This window comes from Pseudorca crassidens, chromosome 16, assembly GCF_039906515.1.
Source record: "Pseudorca crassidens isolate mPseCra1 chromosome 16, mPseCra1.hap1, whole genome shotgun sequence".
Lineage (NCBI taxonomy): Eukaryota > Metazoa > Chordata > Mammalia > Artiodactyla > Delphinidae > Pseudorca > Pseudorca crassidens.
This window is the reverse complement of record NC_090311.1, coordinates 55,948,455-55,970,330: the sequence shown is the minus strand read 5'-3', so window position 1 is coordinate 55,970,330 and position 21,876 is coordinate 55,948,455. Positions and strand designations below refer to the sequence as shown.

General features: G+C 45.4%; 1 protein-coding gene across 29 annotated transcripts in view; it reads right to left on the bottom strand.

Moving 5' to 3' along the window:
• The window catches only part of KCNMA1 (potassium calcium-activated channel subfamily M alpha 1), a 748,425-nt gene that overhangs the window by 229,554 nt on the left and 496,995 nt on the right, over positions 1–21,876 (bottom strand). For all 29 annotated transcript variants that reach the window (XR_010935922.1, XM_067710429.1, XM_067710402.1 and 26 more), the window contains exons 6-9: positions 15,005–15,080; positions 6,916–6,991; positions 4,738–4,908; positions 3,035–3,126 (exon numbers count right to left, since the gene is read on the bottom strand). Coding sequence is in view for 28 of the 29 variants with exons in the window: in XM_067710429.1 (XP_067566530.1) it covers positions 3,035–3,126; positions 4,738–4,908; positions 6,916–6,991; positions 15,005–15,080 (415 nt within the window). In the remaining variant the exon portion in view is untranslated. The remainder of the gene's footprint in view (positions 1–3,034; positions 3,127–4,737; positions 4,909–6,915; positions 6,992–15,004; positions 15,081–21,876) is intronic.

Genomic DNA, 21,876 nt, shown 5'->3' with positions numbered 1-21,876 from the left:
AACGTACTTTCTGTCCGCGGGGTCGGAGGACCTCGGAGACCCAGAGTGAACATTAAAAGCAAAGTGTGCATTTTCATAAAGGGAGAAGAAGAAAGAGAGAGAGAGAGAAAAAGAGAGAGAGAGAACCAGGCTAAAACCGGTGATAAAAGATGCTGATGGAGCCAGAACAAAAGCTGCGGGAAGTCTGTGATCTCAAGCCGTCAGCACGCGGGGGGTCTGAGTGGAGCTGCCAAGGCCAAGGGACAACCGGAAGGGACCGGAGCGGGTGAGCGGCCGTGGGTCTCAGGGCCTCCTCTGGGTCACCCGTCAACAAAAGGCACCAGCCAGCAGGCCCACCCACACTGGACTGTGGCAGCTACTTTGGAGAAAAAACAAAATGTACGTGGAGTGAGAGTCAGGAAATATTTTCAACGTTGACGTCAAGGCAATTGATTTTATTGACTTCTTCAGGGGCAGTGAGTGAGAGGGGAAGGCTGGCGGAGACAGTGGGGTGGGGAGGCCATAAAGGCAACCTGAGCCCTTGGAATGCCTTCTGCTTTACGGAGACTTGTCCACGCCTTCGAGGCAAAACGAACCGAGAAGCTGTTTTCCTCTTGGCACAGAAAAAATGAACAATGGAAATCTCTGGACTTATTTGGCCTTTTGGATCCAACCAACGGCCCAGGAATCGGAACAGCTTGGTTCTCATCTCATCCAGGGCTGTTACAATAATAGGAGGAGGAGGGCCCCATCAGAGGGAAGGTGGGGAGACTTGCTGCCTCCACAGAAAAGACGCCCACTGGCCTCCTCTTGCCCACTGGCCTCCGTGCCTTTGAAAGGAAACGGGTGTCCTGTGGGTAGTTCCAGAAAATGAGTCCTTTTTTCCACCTCCTCATTTTCTGAATGGAGGACTGGATACCTGAGCTCGAGATGCAGTGAGATCACTGATGGGAGAGGAGGTTGTTGGCTCCTTCCAATGTGACGGATGGATGGAAATGCGATGCTACCGCTTTTATTTTTCTCTTAAAAAACAAAATAGGCTATTCAAGAGTTCATTTTAAAATGTATGAAATTTAAAAAACAAAAACAAAATCCTAGTTCTGTGATAGGAACTTCTGTGACTGGGAAGGAGAATGATAATTAAAATATCCTGCATCTTTTTCTAATTCTTTTCCCAATTAAGTTGTTACAGAATATTGAGCAGGGTTCCCTGTGCTATACGGTAGGTCCTTGTTGGTTATCCATTTTAAATACAGCAGTGTGTACATGTCAATCCCAAACGCCCTAACTATCTCTCCTCCCACCGCACCCTTCCCCTCTGTTAACCATAAGTTCGTTCTCTAAGTCTGTGAGTCTGTTTCTGTTTTGTAAATAAGTTGAAAAAGAATAGATACATGTATATGTATAACTGAATCACTTTGCTGTACACTGGAAACTAACACAATATTGCTTATCAACTGTACCCCAATATGAAATAAAATGTTAAAAAAAAAAATCCTGCATCTTGACCTGGGATGTAGTTCCTGGGTTTGTACAAATCCTTGAGCTGTACATGAAAGACGTGTGTATCTTACTGCAAGGAAGTTAAAATGAAAGCAAAAACTCAAAAGCAAACAAAGCTGAGTGCCCAAGAAAAAGCTTTAAAAAGAAAACAGTACAGGGACTTCCCTGGTGGCGCAGTGGTTAAGACTCCGCCTGCCAAGGGGACACGGGTTCGAGCCCTGGTCCGGGAAGATCTCACATGCCGCGGAGCAACTAAGCCTGTGCACCCCAACTACTGAGCCTGCGCTCTAGAGCCTGAGAGCCACAACTACTGAGCCCACATGCCACAACTACTGAAGCCCACCTGCCTAGAGCCCGTGCTCTCAAAACAAAGGAAGCCACCACAATGAGAAGCCCGCGCACCGCGATGAAGAGTAGCCCCCGCTCGCCACAACTAGAGAAAGCCCACGCACAGCAACGAAGACCCAACGCAGCTAAAAATAAATAAATAAATATATATATATATTTAAAAAAGAAAGAAAGAAAAATCAAAGAAAACTGTACAGAATGGTTGCTTCCGCCCTGCCTGCCTCCAACCTTCTCCTCTCCAGACGGGAGGACAGAGCAGTCAAGGCCCTGCCATCTACTTAGGAGTAAAACTTCCGGTTGACCACGGACCCACACATTGACACTGATATTGACAAAATGATGCAAGCACAAAATGAAACAGTCCCCAATAAGAAAGCATTCACGAATGGGAAGCCAAACAAAAGATGCATCAGGAAGAGCGTGCCGTGCCCTGACGTACCATAAATCTAGTATTTCCTGCCAAGAAGGAATTTCAACTGAGTAATCATTCCCTTTGAGGACAAGCTCGGTGCCTCCTAGCTAGAGAACTGGTTCCCCGGTGGCCACAGTGCCAAGGTGACCTCGATCTTGCCCTCCTTAGGACTTCCCTGTGAGAGTAGGAGCCCATGTTATGGCTGCACAAAAACCCCATAGGATGGCATCAGTTTCATCTGAGGGACCGGAATGTAATCACTCACCTAATGAATATAAAGAATGAGTGAGCTGGGTTTACGTGTTGGGGATGAGAACAGAAAATATGGCCCCAGTTACACATGGACCCCTTCCAGGATACATCTGTCGTGTCTCTTGGAAAGATGTGGGGGGGAAGAGAGTTGTGAATGGGAACAAGCCTCAGGAGTTGGTCCACGTGTGATAACTTCGCGGGGGTAATTCTGACATCACACCCCACACAGAATGTGGCCCTTCGGGGGGGTGGGGAGGGGCAGGATTCAGGTGTCTCCGCCACAGGGGCTCTGAAAGTCACTCAACCACATCTTTTTTAATGCAACTGACTTACTTTCTGCCTCCATGTTTGTTAAAAGTCCCGCCGAATTTATTCCGATTCAGGATGAGAGCAGCAATTTCGGGCACGTAGCGGGCAAACATTGCCTACATGCATGAAACAAAGAAACGAGAGCCAAAAAAAAAAAAAAAAAAAAAAAAAAATGGCATGCAGAGAGGATTCTACTGCAGTGGAAGCAACAAAACCTCTTGGCATACTTACTTTCTTCCACTAACCGCACTATAGGAGCCCCCGTATTTCTTGCGGTTTCCTATTAACTCTATGATTTCAGGGACGTAGCTGGCAAACATGGCCTGAGGAAAAGATAGGAGACAGAAGAGAGACTAAAAAGACAGGCCAAAGAAAGGGGGTGACCTTTTCAGAAGTGGGGGGTATTAAGATCTGAAAACACAAAAGGGCTAGAACTGCAAAGGTACATATTAATACGTTAGGTTGTAAAAAAATAAATAAATAAAAGCACAAAAAGGGCAAGCTCCTGAAAATACACAGGACAAAACAAACATTAGCCAACCTAGACAACTAAAAAAAAAAAATCACAGTCAAGAAAAATGTAAAGGAGACAGGAATAAATAAATTGATATCTAGTTCTTCTTCCTGAATAGAAATAAGGGAATGCATGCATGCTGGAAAAATCACACACACACACACACACACACACACACACACACACACACACACACACACACACACACACGCATTATTTCAAGAGAAGCCCTTTCTTTCTAATTATAGTTCACATGAGAATCTATGCCTTTATGAACGATTAAAGACAATAAACACCAAAAGAGGATTTAAAAATATATAAACTTTTCCACTAAAAAAAAAAATCACTAAAAAGCACAAAACGTAAATTTAAGAAATCACATAGGAAAGGACAGCAAGGAGAAACACAAATCTGCCATGTTTTGTCCAACAAACATTGTGCTTGTGGCTGGATAAAGGGGTCTCATCTGCAGGGGCCTCACGGGTGCTGTGAGAACACTGTGCTAATGTACACACCACACGCACATTTATATGCATTTTTCAAATGCATATGCCACATGCATACACAACAGAGATGTGGATGCATTAAATAAATGCACGTGCGGTGTACATGTGTGAAAGCTGTGTGTGAGTTTAGGGTTTTAATCACTTACCTCACACACAGCAAACATCTAAACGTCAAATGAGCTACTTTGAAAGACAAAATGCAGCCACCACCGATGAGTTGCCAGAAACCCCTCTTGAAAAGCACAACACATCATAAACCACCGTGATGATCTGCACAGAGCAGAAGAGTAAATAGTGCAACTTTCTGACTTAAAGAGGGGGAGGGAAAATACCGTGTAAGGGAGTTGGTTGGCTGTTTACAAAACCATACTCTGCTCACGTAATGATGTCCATCCAGAGGAGACCAGCGGGCTCTCCTTCCTCCGGGGTGGGGACACTCCTCTTTAGAGCAAGGCCCCAGCCACAGTGTTTGTTGGAAGTGGAGGGAGGGGGAAGGGGGCAGGGAGCTCTTGAAACCGCAGACTGTCTACAGAGTATCAACAGTATCTACCCCCGTCAGGTGACAGCAGTGCCCTTGCAGAATATCAGAGGCTGAATTACATTACAAAGGCACAGACACTCTCACTTGATCAGTGAGCATCACTTTCTTAAGACAATTAGGTTTGCTCCGGGCTAAATGGCTGTCCCTCACAAGGACACCATGCCTGGGTCTCAGGGTAACAAATCCAATATACCAAAGAAATATGCAGAAAAGTCACCATGGCGTTTGGATTGACTTTAACCGGATTGTAACACTAAGGCAGTCGCTTGCCTCCAGTGCAGAAACACAGTCTCAAATACACAGCTTTCAGAAAACGGATAATAGAAAAATATTAATGACCACAAAAATCAACATTGTAAGAAAGAGTTTTTACCAGTCCCCCGAGGATGAAGAAGACCATGAAGAGACGCCCGAGCGTGGTTTTTGCATAAACGTCCCCGTAACCAACAGTGGACATGGTCACCATGAGCAAATAGACACATTCCCAGTAGGTAAGAGCCTGGTTGTTTTGGAAATTTTCCCATGGGTCCCCTGAATTCTCCACCTAGAGGAAGGAAGAACATTACAGGCGTGATAAACCAGAAACACAGAAGCTCCGGCATCTAGGCTGTTTCTGGATGCACGGCACCCTCGGCCTGGGGAGTTTGCTGGCCTGAGCTGAGCTCTGTAAGTAATGCTTACAACCTCTGAGCAGGTAGTGGAGAAGTTGGAGTGAAAGCCACACCAACGCGCCTGCCCAGCTGATCGGGGCAGAGAGGGGAAGGAACTGAGGAACATATCCAGAGTCCATTTTCTTCTCATCGTTACAAAGATCTGAGGCCAGCTGAATTTTAGGGCGTTGCCTCTAGCCACGTGAGGCTAGAGGCAATGCACTAAAGGGCCAAAGAGGCCCTTCTCTTGAGTTCCTGCTCAGTCCCAAAGAAATTCTGGACCTTCCCACAGGGGACCTCCTCCTTTCATTGTTTTGACCAAGTAGCTGCCCGAGGGACCTTGCTCCTTCAGATCATACGCGCGAACCCCAAAGAGCATCCCTTGCAGTCTGACTAGGCTTTCCTTGCTTTGCAGAAGACCAGTGATGGCTCTGCCCTGCGAACTGCAGAAAACTCCCTTGGAAGCACAAAAAGCGAGCTCATGAGAACTATCTCCATCTGCACACCCTGTAGACCTAGGGCCAGCAAGCTTAGTCTGTAAAGGGCCAGATGGTCAATATTTTTGGCTTTGTGGACTACCGGGTTCCCTGCTCTCTGTAGGGACAAATCAACTCTGCAGGGGCAGCAGGAAATCGGGCAGAGGCAACAGGTGTGGAGAGCTTCTGCCCCAGGGTTGCAGTTGGCCCATCTCTGCTTTAGGCTCACAAACACTTGCTAGCCTCCCATCATCTATGATCTGCCGACAAAGCTGTGAGGCAGGCAGGAGAGACACTTTAGAGGAGAGAGGTCCAGCCCTACCATCCACTGGATGGCCAATGCCTGTGACCTGCCAGGGTGGTCCCTGCGGATGGGCAGCCCCAGGCCCCCTCACCCCCGGGCCTCCAACTCTGGCCTCTTTCACACATCAATGCTTGTCCTCAATGTGCCCTTTTCATGGAGGTTTCCTGGTGAAGCAGAAGGTACTTCACACAATAGTAAGGTGAGGCCACTGCTTATTGAAAACAGCCAATGAACCCTCCGTATCTGTGATTTTTGGCACTTGGCAGAATTAGAGTGATTATCTACGGGTGATTTCAGCCAAGGATACCATCAGCATAAAGGAGTGGGTGGGAAACCACCAGATCTAGTGACCGAGTGATTGCCCGGCAGTCTTCCTTGCGATGAGAATTACAAAACTCCCAACGGGAGGGAGGGGTAACAATGCTTCCTTCCACCCCTTATGAGGACGGAGGCTCAGCAAGGGAAAGGCACCTTTACCCAAAGCTTCCAAGTTAGATGAGGCTCCTTCCAGCATTAAAGGTTTGTGTTTGTTTGAAACACACTTCCCACAATAGCTATGCTCCCTAGAAAGCAGGCAGAAATCTGCCCTGGAAAGGTGAGAACAGCTTGACAATAATATAAGGCTTTGGAGTCGTTAATTTAAAAGAATTAACATTTTTGAGACACGAAATAACTTGACAAGCAATCAGGCCAAAGAATCGAAGAGGGCTTTTTGTAAGGGGCAAGTGGAGGGAAATTGAGGAATCTGAATTTGTTGTTTACTAAGAGATGGGAGCCAGACATGCAACCTGGTCGCCAACCTTTTCTGGTGATTGCTGAGGAAGCACTGCCATCTTGTGGTTGGCTGGGGTTATTGCAGACAGGAAAAAAAAAAGCAATGAAAGGGCCCCCATAGCAATACAGGTGAGCTGAAAAACGCAGGTGAAGGGTGTGACCGTGAATCACCATCTGGAACTAGCTTGGGGTAAAAGGATTGGAAATTTAGACAACTGTGCAGTTGCTTCTCGTGGTTTTTTTGCATTCTACAGCTGGGCTGAAGTTTGTCTCCCAGGTAATAAAATGACTCAGAGAGGGCCTTGTTCCAGAAACGCCAGCACTGAAGCGTCTTCAAGGATACTTACCAAATGGATGAACCCGGCTGCTGTTAGCCACGTGCTGATAAATATGGAGAGCAGATTCACCAGCTTGATGGAATTACTGTGCAAAAGACACAAGCAAAATCCCCAAGTTACAGAAGAAGACTCACCTGGGGCTGCCTTCCAGAGGAACAGAGCCTCTCTAGTGCCCACTCCCGCGCCCAACCCCCCAGAGCCACCATAAGGGAAGGATCTGAAAGGTGGCATAAGGAGCTCAGGCCAGAGCCTATAGGAAGATGACTTCTGAGCTACTGAAAGTTGTCCCTCAATTAAGCCCTCTGATGGTTTAAAATTTTTTCTTTTTATTTTGAAAATCTTTAAATCTACAGAAATAGTGAAAGAACAGTATAATGAACACTCGGATGCCCTTCACCTAGATTAACCAGTTAACATTTTGCTACATCGGCTTTAGCTCTATACATTTTCTCTTCTTTTTTTTTCCCTTTTCCTGGCTGAACCATTTACAAGCACATTGGAGACATCATGACACAACCCCCTGAATACTTCGGCACTGAACACCTAAGGAGGACACTGTGCAAGACAATCATAATACAATTGTCCTGCCTAAGGAAACTGACATGGATTCAGTCACATCATCTAATAGGTACTCTTAATCTAGATATCTCCAGTTGCTCCGAAATTAGCTTTACTGATGCTTTCATGTGTTCACCCTGATTCAGGAAGCCATCAAGGTTCATGTGCTGCATTTGATTATTATGTGGCTTTAATCTAGGGGTCAGGAAGCTTTTCTAATAAAAGCACAGATAGTAAATATTCAGGCTTCGCTGGGTCAGAAAGTCTCTGTTGCAACTACTCAATTCTGCTGCTGGAGCAGAAAAGCACCTTGGGAAACCTGTAAAGGAATAGGTGTGGCAGTGTTCCAGGAAAACTTTATTCACAAAGACAGGCAGCGGGCTGACTGGCCTAAGTAGTAATGGCTACTCAGTCTGCCATTCTCTGCTTTATTCTCCTTTAATGTGTAAGTAACACACCCACCCCCAACCAATACACACACCCTTTTAAATCTGTTTTTAGTGCCAATTTAATTTTCTGTGCACCCAGGCCAGCTTTCATCCAGAATGTCCCATATTCTGGACTTGTCTGACTGTTCCCGCCTGAACAGATCCTGTTTCAATACGTCTTTTGAGAATACCCGCCTGGGATGGCATCACATCAGGAAATTCCAACTCAACTGCACCAGGCCCAGTCACCTGGTGAAGGTGGAAACGCCAGATGGCGCCACTGAGAGGTGCCCATTTCCCTTTGTAATTAATATGCCATCTGGGGAGTGGGACTCTGAGACCATATGAATATCCTATTCCCCAACAACCTTATACCTAAAAACTTCAGCATCCACCAGTGTTCCTTGAGGAAGATCGGTTGCCACTCACGAGATATTTAACTCCCTTACAGTAGGGGCCTTGTCGGCAGGGACCCTGGGAGCAGTGAGTCCCTGGTGCACAGCAGGGCCTCTAAGAATCTGCACTGAGTGAGCAGGTCTCCCCTCTGTACTCGTCCCATCTGCCTTCACCCCGTTCACTCCTACTGGGTGTACAGCTCCTCAACCACTGTTGTCAGCAGGTCGCTGCCCTGTCCAAAGGCTCCTGTTGAGTAAAATATTAGGTCCAAATTCCCACCTTCAACACCCTCTGAAGTTTCAGGTCCTCCTACCATGATTCTACACAAACCAGGCAACTTCCATCACAGCCAGACTTACTCACCAAGTCTCTGTTTATGTTATTACTCAGCTCGCAAGCCCTCCCCATCTATCCAAGTATTTCCCTTTCTTCAAAGCCTGATTCAGTCCCTACCGCTTCCTTAAAGTGGTTCTACCCACGGGCAATACAAAGTGACCTACGTCTCCTTCACCTCCAGCTATCCATTGGCTGTCTTAAGGCATCGTTTCAGGTTTCTATTTGACTCTTGTGTTCCCACCTGCATCGTGCAGAAAAGAGCTCTATCTCTTTCAATCTCCCCAGAGGGGCCTAACACTGCCCACAGTGTGGTTCAGCCCATCATCCTGGATGGATTGATCTCCGGCCACTCCCACCTGTTTCTCAAGGGAAACCAATGGTTTAAATTCTCAGAGTTTAAGATCACAGTGGTAAGAATGGCTAACACAGTTCTTTCACAGGGCTTACCATGTGCACCACCATTTTAAGTGCTTCACGTATATTAACTCATCAAATCTTCATAATGACTCTATGAGGCGGTCCCAAGGTTAAGAAACTGACCCAAGTTCAACACAGTAAGCAGCGGAGTTGGGACTTGAACCCAGGCAGTTTGGCTCCAGAGCCTGCCCTCTTGGCCACTACAGTGGAGAACAGTCACAGCCTGGGATCCACCAGAAAGTCTTCCTCATTGTGAAAGTGAAGCTGTGTGTTGAGGATATGAAGAGGGCCAGAGGCTACTGCCCCAGGGAGGATAGAGGCTATCACCACATCCAGTCCCCAACTAGTTTCTCAAGAGGAAGCCAAAATAAAGCAGAACCTCCCTGTCTCTGCCTTTTAGGCCCTCTGAGGTGCATTAACCTTGGAGACAGAGAGACTGATGAGGGACGGGTAGCCAGTGGCAAAGGGAGAGATCTCAGGGAAACGTTGTTCATTTCCTCAGAGGATAATTAAGTGCCAAGGTGATCCACTTACACAGCCCTGGATCCTTGGAGTTTGATCAAAGCAGTGTCCCACCAATAACCATGTGGGGCCCTCTTGAGAGATCACAACTATTGGAGTCTCCGAGCCTCATGGTGCTTTGGAAAAATGACCTTATATGGTGATTATTAATCTCTGATTGTCACAGTGATATTAATAGTACTTAAGGGAGCTCTCTGTTGTGTAGAGAACATTTAATCATTGTTGCTGAAAGAGTCCCTATTTAGCACTGAAATCTGATTATTTTTTATGGCATCTGCATCATTAGAGATGCCCAGTATTAGGAATTTGCTTTTCAAATGAAACTCTATGACCAGGCAATCATCTACAAGCTCTGTGCAAGACACACAAGATTAACTCTTGGTGGACTTTCTCCATATTCTGAAATTTGAACCTCACCAAGTTGAAGAGGGCTCCTTGGAAAGAGGGAAGGGGTTGCAGGACAGGGTTGTGGGCTCTGCATGGCAAGAGGCCACTTCAGGGCCAAGCCCAGGGGTCTGGACCAAAGGGCAAGTTCCCAATGGTTAGAATGACTGGAACTATTCAGGTTCTAGCCCCCCTCAGGATAAGGGACAGATTGTGACGTTAGCATGAGAGCCTAACTTCATTTTCGTGTTTTCCATGATCATTTCTGGGTCCTGCCCCATGAGTTCTCACTAGCCATTAGAGTAATTTGTATCAGTGGATACAGTGAATCATCGTCCATGGGCAGGCACAGAGACTTCTCTGTTCTTATAGATCAGAGACCTTTTTTAGGACTCTGTAGATATTGGGAGAGAGAGTCTGTCTCTGTAGATACTGCAAGAATGAATGTCTGTCTTTTTCCAAGGTCATAGCTGAAAACCCAGAACCACTGAGGGCCATCTCTGCTCTCAGTGTATTTAACAAGACATGTATGGGTTGAGACTGAAAGCATCACCTCTTTCCAAAAAGCAATACGAATTTATCTCTGTTCTACTTGACGAGTATTTTCCTCTTTGTTTCTGGCTGAGAATAGAGACAGGTGCCAATGCCCTTATTTTGTTTTATTGTTACGTTTGCTGGACAGATGTACAATCCCCTCAAAGTCAACTGCACTGTACCCCACGGGAATGAATGGCCTGAACTATAAGACACAGAGCGAAGCAAAATCAATTCAGGCTTGAATTCACCTGATGCTGTCCCTGGTTGTGACAGGAACTGGGACAATCCAAGTGTGTGGTTGTCCTGTCAATTCTAACCCTTAAATCTCTCTCCATCCCTCTCCCTCTTCTCCGAAGGCCAGCCCCTAGTACCACCTGCCTGGACAACTGCCTCGTGACTAGTCTCACGGTCTAGGGCTTAGACGTTTTAGACCCACTCTCTATACAGCTGGTGGAACAGTGGATCTTTCTAAAATGTAAATCTGGCCACGTTCCTCTCCTGCCCAAACCCCTCAACGACTCTTCCTTGCTCTCCGAGTCAAATCCATGACATCTGAGAACCTTCACGATGTGGCCTCTGCCTGCAGTCTCTATACCGATTACTCTTTTCAAGAACTTTAACCTTGGAGCCGTTTCTGAGGTAATATATGTAGTGCAGTGATTTCAGTTTCCAAAATGTCAAAAAAAAATGTGTTGTTTAGGTAAATGATGGTACATACATAGAGTGGCATGCTACGTGGGAAATGGAAGTGACATGGTAGAACATTAGTGAGGTTATCTCAGCATCGATGGTGCTGAGGAAACTGCGCTTTATCCTTTCCTACACTGTTGAAATGTTTACACTACACTTTAATAATCAGAGGAAACAGTTAAGGCAACTACCTTTTTTTTTTTAAAAAAAAGCACTAGGTGCCCCATGCCCCCATCATAAGTATCTATATCTCCATCATCAGCATTAAATGAGGTATGGAATGACAGCCTTTAGACAGAGCTGCTTCCTTTGCTCTGACGTACGAGGCTGCTTGCCAGTTTGCTGGGCAGCTGAGGAACTCCCAAAAGCTCAGACAGTGGCACGAGGTCTCCCAGTGGCCCCTTCAATATGCCATTTATAGGACATGGAGCCTTTGAGGCCCTTCTGCTGGCTGGCAGTTTGGGGAATGACCTTGATGCTGTCCCGTTACTGTGACTCTCTGTTTTCTCTGTCATCCTGTTCACTCTGTCATCTTTTTCCTGATCTCCTCTTCGTCCTTTCTGTCTCCCTCTTTCCCCACCCCTCTTTCTCTTTCTCTCCGCACCCCCCCCCATATATTTCTCTGCCCTGTTTCTTCCCACTTTGGGCCAGGAGAGGCAGCCGAAGAACGAAACATGAAACCACAATTTCATATCATTATTTCAAATCACATTTCAATGTCTCCACCGCTACCCAATACCCCAGGTTGCTGGGGACTGGCCGCTAGAGAAAGTCATACAAAACCCCCGGAAAGATGATGATGGGGTTCCACCCACCCGCCTGGAAGGTCCCTGTGAAAGCAGCAAAGTACAGAGGCGTTACCAGAAAATCCCTCAAGGTATGAAGCCCTACTAGGACCAAGGCTTCTGCTTCTCTGCGGCAGAGCCTGCGGGATCCGTGCCTGGGGCTCCCAGAAGGAAGGGGCCTCGACCAGCCAGGCAGCTGGAGAGGGAACGGGCTCAGAGAGCTATTCTAGACCTCCCGAGTTCCCACAATCAGATGAAGGTTCCGTCTGTGCCGGGTGATCGGGTCTCTCCCTGCCCTCCTAATCTCATCTTTCTCTTTTCCTACCATGGAAACACCAGTCTCCAAGAGCACAGAATTACTCAACGTTCCCCCAAGAGCCATGTTCTACGTGCTTTCCTGCAGCTTCCTTGACTGGAAGTCACCCCACTCACCCTTTCCTCTCACACGCCTAATCTCCAGCACCACCAGAATGACACCTGGCTTTCTACAAGGCTCACCGAAGACACCCCCTTTGCCTTGAAAAGATCCCTGACTGCCTCGCACTTACGCCAAGCCCCACTTAATCACTCTCCTCCATGCCTCCCAAGCCCTGGGGGGTACCTGTACCCTCAGCACCAACTGCACTGTGGGTCAGTCCTCCCCCAGGGAGCTCTCTGAAAGTAGGACTCAATCCCGGCACCCATGTCGCTGCTGCACAAATGGGGGCTCAATTCAAGCTTGAATTCACCCTGATGCTGTCCCTGGTTGTGACAGGAACTGGGATAATCCCAGTGTGCGGTTGTCATGGAAACCACCCTCCCACAAGACAAGGAGCTTAATTCTGTGGGAAGTGGGGTGTTTGGGGAAATGCTGCTGGGGGCTTAGGATGGCAGACATCCCAGTAGCCTGCCACCCCGTGACTCTCCCAACGTAGAGTCACCTCTTTCCCTCACTCGCTGCTTCAGATTTTCCCCCTCTGCACTGGGAGAATGAACCCCCATAACTGTGGAGTCATCAGGTGGAATGTTTCCCCAGGGATGCTAGTGCTATTTCCTGCATCCAGAGGAAAGGAGTCTTTTCCAAGGAATGGGAAGTTGGCGGGTCTCTTGGCAAAAGCCTAGAAAAAGATAGTTTACTCAGGGCTTCCCTGGTGGCGCAGTGGTTGAGAGTCCGCCTGCCGATGCAGGGGACACGGGTTCGTGCCCTGGTCCGGGAAGATCCCATATGCCGCGGAGCGGCTGGGCCCGTGAGCCATGGCCGCTGAGCCTGCGCGTTCAGAGCCTGTGCTCTGCAACGGGAGAGGCCACAACAGTGAGAGGCCCGTGTACCGCAAAAAAAAAAAAAAAAAAAAAAAAAAAGGTAGTTTACTCAGATGGCTTATCATTCTCCCAAGTCCAGGAAAGATCCACATGGAGTACGAGGCAGGTGAGAACACAGTTCTCTCCATGTTATTCCTCAGAGTAATGGCACCTTCTCAAAATGCTGGCGTCAGAGGATTGAAAGCCCCCTAAACAAGCAAACTCGAGACAGGGAGAAAGAGGCACTATACCAGGTTAGACAGTGTGGATGACTCCACGTAACACCGTCCCCACAAGTATCTCTTAAATACAGCTCCTGGGATTGCCACTGGGTCCCCACCAAGTCTACCCGTAAAAATACAGTGTAGTGGAGCAAATATGATACAGGCAAAACTTGAGGACTGCTAGCTTTGTGACCACTTTAATTTCAAGAGGAATATGAGTCCCTTGCATAGAAAAGTCATAGAAAGGTAGAAATGAAGGTTACTGTCACTCAGAAGAAATACGAAGAATAACAATATTCAGTCTATATTAATAATAGTATACACTATTAAATGGAGCGCCAACCAATTCTGACCCCAGGATAATGAAAGTAAAGGGCGTTGGGACACACTGTAGAAGATTTCCATGGCATTCGACGCTTATTTTCTTTTTAACTTGACTAATAGGAAGTGAATTTATTCCCCCATTCACGTAGATGAATAGTTAGTGAGGGGAAACCAATGTGAAATGAAAACAAACGAGAATAAACAAAACACACTAAGACCCAAAGAGGAAAGCCTGTCACATTTGTTGGATGTGACATACTCAGGAAGCTGAGTCCCAGCCTCAGTTACTGGGAAAACAATGCTGAATCCAAGCTCCCCCAAAATGCAGGTTTATTAATGACAAATCACAAACATAGAGATGTCCTGTTTTTCATCATTTATCAAACACGTTAAGGCCAACCAAAGAGGAAATGGAACATTAGCAGTGAGCTTCTCAACGTGTAATTTCCTATGAGAGAAATTTATGACCTGTACTTATTCTCCATTAAAGGACATCCAACCTCTTTTATTAGTTTATTCATCAAGGCAGCCCTGGTTTCCGGCCAGCTCTGAGAACCTGCAGGTCCTCAGGAAAGGGGTCTCTGGGGTTTTTTTTTCTCCTGGTCCAGTAGTGTTTTCCAGATCATAATACAGTTAACAGAAGTAGTCATGGTGCATTCGGCGGGCGGTTTTTAGATATTCCCCAGAAGGCAATTCACAGAGCAAGCCCCAGGGGCTACATGGGCTATAAAGTGAACATCTAGAATGTACTTTGAAATGAAATGATTTTCTGTTTGCCGTATGAGGTTTGTGATTGCCTCTCAAAGAGCACTGCTTCCATTGCTTTTATGGCCAGGTTCAATTTCTTTGTTAGTGATGTAATAAAGGGGTGATTTAAAACCCGGGAGCAAGGACTTCCCAACCAATGAGCAGACCTATCCCTCACCCACTGTGCACCTCTCTCCATGGTGCTGCGGCCGGTGTCCAAGCAACCCCACAAGGTCCCCCAAAACTGTCTCTACTTCCCCCCATACACAGCTGCTTCTTTCTCTCTACCATAGAGTCCTCGCCCTGCAGAAGACCCTACCTCTAGGCCTCCCCTGGGTTTCTGTGTTAGATCACTCTCTCTGTGCATAAGAGAACTCTAACTTTATTGTGACGAAAGTACACAACACCTGATATTTACAGCATGGCACTGGGGACCAGAACGACAAAAAAAATATGAGAAAGAACATCTTACCTTGTTTTCAGGATATTCAGAAACTGCAAAATTTCTGAAAACTGGATCAGCCTGAGAGCTCTTAAAAATCTCAACCCTGGAAAGAGAAATGAGATAGAGATGCATTACTTTCAATGTGTGGTTTTGATGTGCACACACTGTCGTTGGATTTACAGCTGCCAAGGTTAATGGGATATGAAATCCCTGCAGAAGAATGAAGCATCCCATACCGTGGATGTAGCTCTTCCTCCTGGTCCTTGACTGGTTTAATCTCAGCTGGTAACCTGACTGTTTCATTAAAGGGGCCCTGCATGGAGCCACTGCAGACGATATTCTGGTGGGCAGAGCCCAGTTTACTGAGCTTTCTCATGCATCCATATCTGATTTTTTTTTTTTTTTTTTTTTTGTGCGGTACGCGGGCCTCTCACTGTTGTGGCCTCTCCCATTGCGGAGCACAGGCTCCGGACGCGCAGGCTCAGCGGCCATGGCTCACGGGCCCAGCCGCTCCGCGGCATGTGGGATCTTCCCAGACCTGGGCACAAACCCGCATCCCCTGCATCAGCAGGCGGACTCTCAACCACTGTGCCACCAGGGAAGCCCCCCATCTCTGATTTAAAGCACTATTTCTAAGTTACATGGTTGTCTGACAGGATTCTGTCTCTGAAAAATACTGGGAATAGCTCAGGGTAACCCTTGTGCTAAGAGCAGATTAGGAACAAGTCAGATAACCTCACCTCTTTGGTGGATTTTCTTTTTTTTTTTTTTTCAATCTTTATCTGCCGTTCTGATAAAATGAAAAGTATAGCTCACTGTGTTATCTGTTTCCCACAAGGTTCTATATTTTTCTTCCCATCAAAAAAAAATCAAATCATTACGATATCACACCCCATATACTTCAGGATTCACAACTTATATAATTCTACTTTTACTGAGTGTCAAGATACAGGCTTCTCCATTCTAAATCAGCAACCTCTCTTGAATGGAGAAGAAGAGCCAGTGTTTCTATGTAGCAGGAGAGAGAAGGAAATGGGGAAGGAAGACACAGTTGAGGATTCAAGAAAATACAGATGATTGTTGTGTTTTCATAGCCTTGGGTAAAATGTACTTCTGTTGAGATCAAATTTGTGAGTCAAAAACAATCTGAATGACTCATGGGCTTTGAATCTTGGCAGCTGTGCAAGAAAACTGTTTACAAAATACTTTATTACAGCTTTGAGACACTTTCAATAGCACACCCACTCCCAAGGGGATTCAAAGCATTTTATTAAGCTTCCGCATGTGCCATGTGTGGAGCTGAGCACAGAGTGGGCTAAGTTGTGGACGGGCAGCTCGATGTCCATGGCTGAGAGTTTATTCGGCCCAGTATGTGAGGCAGTAAAGCGGGGAGGCGTGCAGAGTGGTGGGAAGAAGCGGTGGTGATTCTCTCGAGACCCCAGGGTGAATCAAGGAAAGGAGACAGACCGGAAGTTCTCCACTAAACAGCTCCATATTGGGCTCAGTTAGATTACTCCTTGTTCAAGCATAAGGTGACAAGGAAAAACTAACTTAAAGCCCACAGACGGAAAAACCCCACTGCTCAAGAGGGACAAAAGGATATGGCTCAAGAGGAAAATTTCTCATCTAAAAGGATTTACCTTCACGGACAGAAGACTTTTTCAGAAAACATCTGCCTTCTGTTCTGAATGATATTCATACTACTTTTATTCAACAAGAAAGTACAGAGATGAGAAGGGATGTGGATGAAATAAAAGTCTCAGGAGCCAAAAACCCAGTCCTAACTGAGCTGATGAAAGGTTGACTTCACACTGCTAACAACGGGGGGCAGAGGACAGAATGGAGAGGTCATCTCACAAGGCAGAGAAACGGGAAGACAAAAGATGGAACTTAGGATAACAGAAATGGAGTGGAGATCACAGAGATCCAACCTATGAAAAAAATGTGTTCCAAAGGGAAGTGCAAGCAACACATAGATCATAAGTAGCAGCCAGGACATGACAGGATCGAACATTCTGGATATGAAGAAAATGACTCGAGATTAAAAGGCAGAATGAACGATTAGCTCTGAGAGACTGACACCAAGAAGTATCTTATTGTCTTTCCCTTCAAATTTCAAGTATTAAAATAAATGAAGATATAAAAATCAAAAAGTGTCAGGGTGAGGAGAGGGTTACCATTAAGGCAATTAAGATCTCATTACATAACAGTAAGTGTTAAGCAATGACTGTGCAACACGCAGAATTTTAAAACAAGGAGAGTCTGACCCACGAGTTTTATGCCCTGCCAAGTAGTTGTTCAACAGTATAAGGGCAACAAAAAACACTTTCAAATATCCAGGTTCTCAGAAAACATATTGTTTGAACAAAACATTTGCAAAGAAGTTCGTTAAGTCTTACTAATCAGAATGGGGGTGGTGCAGGCTGGAAAGTGAATTGTTAATAAACTCTCCTGTTGGTCCGAAGCCTCCAGCCCCACCTGGATGGCTGATCTGACTGCAGCATCACTGTCACATGTTGCTGGGAGGTAAAATAACACATCTAGAAGCTCGAGGTAGAAAAAGACTGGCAGTGAGTACTGAAACCAGTCAGGGATATAAGGATGCTTTAGTAACATATTAGCTGCTAATAGTTTCATCCTGAAAAAGTGTGTGTGTGTGTGTGTGTGTGTGTGTGTGTGTGTGTGAGAGAGAGAGAGAGAGAGAGAGAGAGAGACAGAGAGAGAGAGACAGAGAGACAGAGAGAGAGAGAGCGCGCTTTCATTTATGGAAACAAAAATTGAATACAAATGGCCCACGCTTTGAATGGGATTTCTTTCTTTTTATCGTGAAGAAATGCCTTTTGCATCCTGCATTATTGGTTTGTTGTTTGTCATACTTTAAAGCGACTCACAAAAATAAGATAGAATAAAAACTTTTCTTTTAATTGAGGTGTATGAAAATAAAGGTAGGAAAAAAAAAAAGAATGCAGTAGTCACAAGGTCCTATCTTCTCGCTAGAGATAAACTGTAGATCTAGGTCTGAGCTCTTTCCCAAGGAAAGCAAGCAGGGAGGCACTCTAAGATGAACAAAGGAGGAAAATAAGCTGGTTCTTAGGAGAAGAGGTTATCCCAGGAGGGGGACTCAAGAGAAATGTCTGCCTGCCAAAGGGGCCTGGGGTGATGCAGGAGCAACATTCTCACGGGCCGAACAATGGTGGGCTTTGTTTATTTGACTGCCTCGTGCTGGTCACTGTCACTGGGTTTCACTAATGCAAATGAGAAAAAAAGTTCTACATAGGGCTAAAAAAATTCAGTCTACGTGTTCTCCTCAGATCAAGTCAGACACTTTGGAGAAATGCTTGGTCTGAAGTGTCTATCCTTCAGGCCACCGCTCACAGCATCTCCCGAACTGCTTTCTCCCCTGGACCACCTGTGGTCTATTCTCAGCACAGTAGCCAGAGTGAGTCTGTTACCAGGTAAAATGGATCATGCCGTTCCTCTGCTCAAAATCCTCCAATGCCCACATTCCACACAAAGTAGAAGTCAAAGTCCTTCAAGAACCTAAAGCAAAGCCAGCCCTCATTCTGGACCTGCTAGCCTCTTGCCCTCACTCATACTACTTTGCCTCTGATCTGGCCGTCTTCCTCAGTGATCCTTGACTGTGTACGGGTGCTCCTGCCTCAGGGCCTTTGCACATGCTCTTCTCTCTACCTGGAATGCTCCTTCCCAAATGGCCACATGATGCCCTCGCTCACCTCCTTCACGTATTTAATCAACATAACTTTCTCAGGGAGATCTTCCCTGGCTACTCTGTCTAAAAGTGCAACTCCCCCCTCATCCCCACCCTACCCCCCAAAAAAACTCTTTATTCTGCTTGACTGCTTTATTTTTCTCCCCAGAATAAAGCACGAGCATCTTACTTATTTATGTAGTTTACTTTCTGTGTCCTTATCCACAGCACCAGCTCTAGGAGGGGAGGGATTGATGTCTATTGTGTTCACGGCTGTATCCCATGTACCTAAAATAGTGCCTTGCATAAGGTGGATACTCAGTAACTACTTGCTTGAATTGAACTGAATGAATCAGACTTCTGAGAATTAGATGGCAGAGAGCTAAAGGTTAGAGGCTCTGCATTTGGAACTCTGAGGCTACACATTGTTTTCTAAAGGGAAAAGCCATGACTCTGAAAGTTCACCTGACAGAGGCCAGGGCTGACACTCTTAGGAAATATGAAGAAGCCTAACCGGGAAAGAGCCTTGACCAATGGTCACGCTGCTATACTCAGAGAGGTCCTGAAAGAGGACAGACAGCAACCTCAGACTCCATAAAGAGGCCAAGAAAAGGAAGCAGCGGGATGGGCAGTGCCAAAGTGACAAATTATTCATCTCCTTCGCTTTGTAACACTATATTCTTATTATTTATTTTATATAATTTAAAATCTCTGAAATAAAATTATTTTTTAGGAAATAGAAAATGGCTATAACAGAGTTGTGAAGAAGAAAATAACATATTAATCATGCTCTCCAGAAGTCTAGAGAGTTTCATGAGCAAGTTCCTTTAAACGATCAAAAAATAGTAAACTTCTCTACATATCAATACTCTCTATTATATAGTCAAGTAATAAAAATGGACTTTTCTCTCTCTTTCTGTACTTTGTATTGGTTAGAAAAGTGGTATTATTATTACTTTAAACTATTGGTAAAATGATGATGTTGACAATGATGTAAATCTATTATGATTGATCACCTGCTCTTTTTAATTATTTCTACATGCCTAAATCTTTAGCTCTATCTTATTTAATCCATACAACCGAAGAAAATAGCTAAGGATACACAGGCTAGAGAATGTGTCCAGCACACAGTTTGTAAGCAGCACAGCACAAATTTCAACCCAAATTTATGTAACGCCACAAAACCCAAGCTCGTAACCACTGCCCCGGCACAGCCTTTGGTCAGTCAGTTCCGATTCCAAACATCAGCACTCAGGTAAGCACTTCCAGCACTTGCGATCATCTTGCCAAACTCTCCTACCAATTCGCATTTCCGTCAGTAGGGAAATGCCCTTTGCCTACACCCCCATCAGACAGAGTATTCTGATTAAGAAAAGACAGGAAGAAGGAAGGGAAAGGAAGGGAGGGAGTAAAGAGGGAGGGAGGGAGGGAAAGTGGGAGTCCCACTTTGATAGGCCTCAACCCCAAATAGAGCCCATCACTGTTTTATTCTGCTTTTCTAGGTTAACAAATGAAGTCAACTGTGTTTTCACATAATTATTAGTCATTTTATTTTCTTCTCTCAAGTGCTTTATAATAGTCTCTGCCAGATTACCTGTGGGTTCATCTTATTCTTTTATTATATTTGAGCTCTTTCATAATGAGAATATTATATGTTATATATTTTATCCCACGGTTCATCATTCTTCTTTTAATTTTGCTCAAAGTTTTTTTTTTCCTTTCCTAAGTCTTAGATTTTGCTTAAGGTGTTCTGTTTTGTTTTTTCCCCTGAATTCCAAAGTTTGTGATATGGTCAAATATATCAGACTTCCATCATTGTTTCTTTGCTTTAAAATTTATAAATGGCCACCTCCATCGTAAAAAACAGATTTTTTTAAAATGCATGGACATTTTCTCTTTGTACCTTCAGGGTGCGAGTTCTGAACCTTGGCTGCACATTTAAATCACCTGGGAAGCTTTAAGAATGATCGATACCTTGGTCTCACTCCCTCCTCCCCAATTCTGACTTAATGGGTCTGAGGTACAGCCAGGCAGAGGGAATTCTAAAGCTCTTCGATGATTCTAATGAGCCATCACCATTGAGAAGCACTGAAAACTTTTTCTACAAATGAGCAGGAAGTAAATAGTTTAGGTTCTATCACAACTACCCACTGGGCTGTAAATGACATGTAAATGAATGCACGTGACTGTATTCCAGTAAAATTTTATTCAAATAAATAGGCCACGGAGCCTCGTTTGCTAAGCCTGCGTTAGGGACCAGCTATTCACATTCCACGCGCACACGACTCGCCTGGGATTTGTTAACATTCAGACTCTGTTCCATGGGTCTGAGATGGGCCTTGATGCTCTGCATATCCAACCAACTCTACGATGTCACCGATGCTTCTGGTCAGAGACCAAACTGAGAAAACAAAACTGCAGGGCGTGGGTTCCCAGACTTTGTTGCCACTGCAATCACCTGGAAATTCTGGAATAACACTGGTGTCTATCTCCCACCCTCAGATATTCTGATTTAATTGGTCTGGGTGACAACCTGGGTGCAGACATTTTTTATAACTCCCCACATGATTCTAACGTGCAGCCAAGTGTGGGAACCCCCCGTTTAGGGTATCTTTTCTTCTTTTAACCTTTCATTTGTAAATCCATCTTGACGTATTTATTTATGTTGGTTAATAGTGGGCCAAAGGGACCAAGTTTTATTTTTTCCCCAAATAGTTAGCAAATTGCCTTTTCCCTGAGTAATCGCTTGAGTAATCTAAAACCAGTACTATATCCATTAAGCACCCTCTTTACTTTTTTTTGTGGTACACGGGCCTCTCACTGTTGTGGCCTCTCCCGTGGCGGAGCACAGGCTCCGGACGCGCAGGCCCAGCGGCCACGGCTCACGGGCCCAGCCGCTCCGCGGCATGTGGGATCTTCCAGGACCGGGGCACGAACCCGTGTCCCCTGCATCGGCAGGCGGACTCTCAACCACTGCGCAACCAGGGAAGCCCTGTCTCTTTACTTGTAAAGAACATACTGGCTAACTATAAATTAGAAAAAATCCATAGTAGAATAATAGATTACTTATAAAATAACGCATTCAGCTCAAGATCTTAGGAAAAAAGTAGTCTTAACAACCATAGAAGAAAAGATGATTCCTACTTTAGTGTTTATACTTGAATAATCAGAGAACTAATAAAGATTAAAA